Source organism: Triticum aestivum, chromosome 1B (genome assembly GCF_018294505.1).
Source record: "Triticum aestivum cultivar Chinese Spring chromosome 1B, IWGSC CS RefSeq v2.1, whole genome shotgun sequence".
In the NCBI taxonomy this organism is placed as follows: Eukaryota; Viridiplantae; Streptophyta; class Magnoliopsida; order Poales; family Poaceae; genus Triticum; species Triticum aestivum.
In genome coordinates this window covers 658,851,044-658,855,354 of record NC_057795.1, presented here as the reverse complement: position 1 = coordinate 658,855,354, position 4,311 = coordinate 658,851,044, and the positions used below count along the sequence as shown (strand labels likewise).

The 4,311-nt window shown below is 48.0% G+C and overlaps 1 protein-coding gene across 3 annotated transcripts; it reads right to left on the bottom strand.

Moving 5' to 3' along the window:
- Positions 1-481: 481 nt before the first annotated feature.
- On the bottom strand, positions 482-3,879 carry LOC123145919 (splicing factor U2af small subunit B). 3 transcript variants are annotated; one of them, XM_044565450.1, is made up of 3 exons: positions 3,670-3,818; positions 2,349-2,436; positions 482-1,750 (listed from the first exon to the last, which is right to left on the bottom strand). In XM_044565450.1, the coding sequence occupies exon 3, from the start codon at positions 1,717-1,719 to the stop codon at positions 736-738; it is 984 nt and encodes a 327-aa protein (XP_044421385.1). In that variant the 5' UTR covers positions 1,720-1,750; positions 2,349-2,436; positions 3,670-3,818; the 3' UTR covers positions 482-735. The 3 variants fall into 3 exon arrangements, with proteins under 3 accessions (XP_044421385.1, XP_044421376.1, XP_044421378.1); XM_044565441.1 differs by lacking the exon at positions 2,349-2,436 and having other exon boundaries at positions 3,670-3,879; XM_044565443.1 differs by lacking the exon at positions 3,670-3,818 and having other exon boundaries at positions 1,873-3,651.
- Between the last annotated feature and the right edge of the window lie 432 nt (positions 3,880-4,311).

Here is a 4,311-nt window from a genome sequence, read left to right as displayed (position 1 = left end):
GATATACTACTACTGAGGGTACCTGACTAAACAACAACCAATAACCAATTACAGTTTTACACGCTTTAAGTATAGCAAACGAACAGACAGCCAAACCAAGTGGAGTGGCAGTAGACTAGAGAGACCACTTTGTTTCCTCCCGCTCACGGTTCCACTGTTCAAACTTCGCCCTGCGCTTTTGCCCTCTATGCTGCCGCGTAGTGTGATTGTTTCGTTTCATCTTGAAATTGGCTCTTGTGCCGTTGAGATTTCCAGGAAAGAATATATACTGATTATGTGTAGTTCCGAAATCGAAAATGGCTTACTATGGTCTACAACAGACGATAGATGTTAAATTCTACTCCCTCCGTTCCGAATTACTACTTGTCTTGAATTTGTCTAGATACAGATGTATCTAGACTCATTTTAGTGCTAGATACATTCGTATCATCTAAGACAAGTAATTCGGAACGGAGGGAGTAAATGAGAAAACAAAACCATATAAGATCAAACCAACAAAAGCAGAACACGGTAAACTTTTCAGATAATACAAGAACAGGTCCGGCAATAATATTGAGCACAAATAGCAGCTTGTACGCCTCTAATAGAATCCTGCACTTGACAGGCCACTCAACCAAGCAATAGTACTATATCGACCCACACACTAATGTCTGACAGCAAACCAACATAGGAGCAAACTAACGACACATGAATGAAAAGGTAAATAATGCTTGCAGTAAAACTACCCGCGGTTCATCACTTCTTCTCCTCCCGCTCACGGTTCCACTGCTCAATCTTGGCCCTGCGCTCCTCGCTGTTCTCCCTTGCTGGAGGGCTCCTTCCGCGCCGCGGTGGGCTGCCACCGTACCTGCGCCTCGGTCCATCATCGTACCTGTCATGCCTGCCACCACCTCCACCCCTCCCGCCACCACGGTAACCGCCACCACCACCACCGCGATAGCCACCCCCATCACCTCCACGGTAGCCACCACCACCGCCCCCACCACGGTAACCGCCACCATCACCTCCATCGCCTCCACGGTAACCGCCGCCACCACCGCCACCGCCACCACGGTATTCATCCCGGCCATCACGGCGGAAGTCACCACCACGGTCACGGTTGTCCCTCCTGTGCTGCGGGCTGGGGCTGCGGCTCCTCCCGTGGCTCCTCCTGGAACGCCCACCATATAGCTTCCTCCTGAGCTCCCTACCAATCTGCTTCACGTGCATGAAGTTGCAGTAGCCGCCACGGTTGCAGCTGTTCTCCTCAAACTGCCTGCAGGTCGCCTCCCGGAAGTCTGTCACAGGGGAGTACTCCACAATGATCGGGCGACCAGAGTAGAAGCGGCCTTGGAGGGCATTGTGAGCAGCCACTGCCTGCTCTTCCTCCCTGAACTGGACATAGACATTCCCGATCATGTGGTCAGCAAGGTTGTCGCACACATTCAGGGTCTCAACCTCACCAAACTTGCTCAGCTCCTCATAGATATCCTCATAGAAGTCCTCAAAGTGCTCCTGCATCTTCTCTGGTGCAATAGCCACACCTTGGGCATCAACTCCAGGGGTAATCATATCAGGCCGCTGGTACATGTTAGCAAGCACAATAGTTGGCGATGTGGTTGGCCTGTTGTGCAGACGGGAGCAACGGTCCCCATGACGGCAAGCTCCAATCTTGAAGTAAAAGGGGCAGTTGACCCTATCCTTCTCCGTGCCAAAAATTGAAGCCAAGTGCTCCGCCATTGTTTTGGGAGCACTTCAGATGATGCTGAAGCTGCACAAAACAAAGATAAGAACGGCATCAGAAATTCTTATCTAGAACAAAAGAATCTATGTGCTTAAAAATACATTATTGGGTTCTCTGGCAAGAACAGGGAGCAAGGAATACTGGAATACCTCGATTAAGGTCGTCATAGTGCATTACAGAAGACAAAATATCGAAGGGAACATATAGGATTAAACCAACCAGGCTCACAAGACCTATGTATCTTTTTTAATATCACCAACATGTACAATTCCTGTGAATTTACCCCTGTAACGCTCACTGTTTGGTTGGAACATTATAAAGCACAAGCTATTCCCAGTCCATTTTTAACCTAATCTGCACACTTATTCAAACTCGTTAATATTATAACAACAAGCTGAATAGAAAGAAGACCAGAAGAATCATGATCTACTTCAGGCATCATCAGGACTAGATCTGCTCCTAGTAAACTGATCAATTTTTTAACCTATAAATCTGCACACCGTTGAAAACGGTTAAACCAGAAATAAAGAGATGAAGTGTTCCTCCCACTAGAATGTTAGTGTTTCTCCCCCTGCAACTGCAAAAAGAGACCAAACAACATAGCACAAAAGAAGTAACTTTTTGCCTGTTGCACGAGGGCACTCCTTCTGGGTTGCAGGCCTTGTTATATCCGCCAGACAAAGATTACTATTCGATCCGTTTTAAAACCTAATCTGCACACCGTTTTAGAATATTAATCTTTGATTGAAGAGAACAACCCGAAACAAACAAAAAAGAAGTACCAACCAGAACGGCATAGATGCACACATAATTTAGAGCAGACTGCAGCATACATTTTCACAAACCTCTTGTAATCCAGTAAAACATGCGTCTAAATCATAAACCCCAAGCTCCACTAAACAAGGCCACTGGTATACACCTGACCTAAGAATCACCCAGGCATCCCTTCAAACAAGCACTACTAGCCCCACAAAAGGATTCAGCAAAGAGCACTCAACAGCAGCAGTAGGCAAGCAGAAGCTGTCGCAGCATAGATGATGGCTAAGAATATAACAAAAACACCCTATTAGTTAACCCAGACAAGCATCTACTGCCGACCATAAATTCAGTTCCCCTTAACATCAACAGTATTTCAAAATAGAATTTGCAGAGCCCTACATTCAATTCCCATGTTTGTTAATCTCTACATATTCCTAACTTAAACTCACAGCCCAACAGCAAAATTTGGAGAGTGATTTATCTGCGCAGAAAATTGAATACAAATTCAATTTCCCTATGCCCTATTATAGTTAATATAACATATAGAATTTGCAGAACCCTAGATGCCTAGATTAAGCATCTACTGCTGACCATAAATTCACTTCCCCTTAATATCGAAGGTATTCCAACATAGAATTTGCATAGCCCTACATTCAATTCCCATGTTAGTTAATCTCGTATTCCAAACTTATACTCCCGACCCAACAGCAAAATTGGGGGGCGATTTATCTGCTCTACAAATTGTAAACAAAACCAGTTTCCCTATGACCCATCAGTTAATATAAACACCATAGAATTTGCAGAACCCTAGATGCCTAGATTCATTAGGATGTTATTTACAACAGATTTTGAGGATCAATTTGTTTGCTCTAGCAATCTCATGGGGAACACCTATGATTCAATTAGCAACAAATCTTCCAGCACAGAAATTACAAAACCCTAGATTCAATTCCCCTATCGCCCAACCTCGGGTCATTCCAAGCCTAAATCTCCCGAACAACCGATTCGGGCGCAACGATCTATTTGCTTTCGAGAGACGTGCAACACCTACTGCATCAGACATCTACCAGGCGCAAATCGACGAATCGTCCACCCAGAACACGCAAAAATCTACCGCGAAACCTAGATCGGCCGCCGAGAGGAAGACGGGGGACAGCAGACAATCTGGGGGTCGGGCGGACACGCACCTCGGGAGCGGGAAAGCGGCGGCAATCCCCTCGATCGATCCGGCGGCTTCGCTGCCGCGGCCGGGGCGGGGCGGGGACGGGGGAGGCGCACCTGACCTGGCTGTGGCGGCGCGGCGGAGGAGGCAGAGAGGGGTCGGGATGGATGGGGAGGGTGCGTGTAAATATAGGCTGGTTGGGAGGGTCCGCACGAGCGGCGGAGCGCGTGGCTCGTCTCTGGCCGTACGATCGGTGACCGATGGCTGACGTTGGCGGATGGGTTTGGAAACAAATTCCAGGGTCTTGCTTTATTCATCATCTACTATCTACTATCTACTACCACTATAAAAAAAAAGAGGGGCAGATCCAAATAATCCCACCCATCCATCATTAAAATCTAATGGTCCTTAATCATTCTGTGTTTAACGCTACCAACCACGCAACAAGGCACGATCGATCGCTAATCGCCCCGCACTAAAAATCGTCCCGCAGTCAAAAAAAAAAGAAAAACCGCCCCCCGCACGACCTCCTCCTCCTCCTGCAGACCGCCCCCGCTCCCCCCACCCCCTCCTCCCCGCAACCGCGCAGTTCGCCTCCCGCAGCAGCGCCCTTCACCGCTGCCTCGCGCCGCGGGTTGCCGGGACGGGAGCCCGTCCCGCCAGAGCC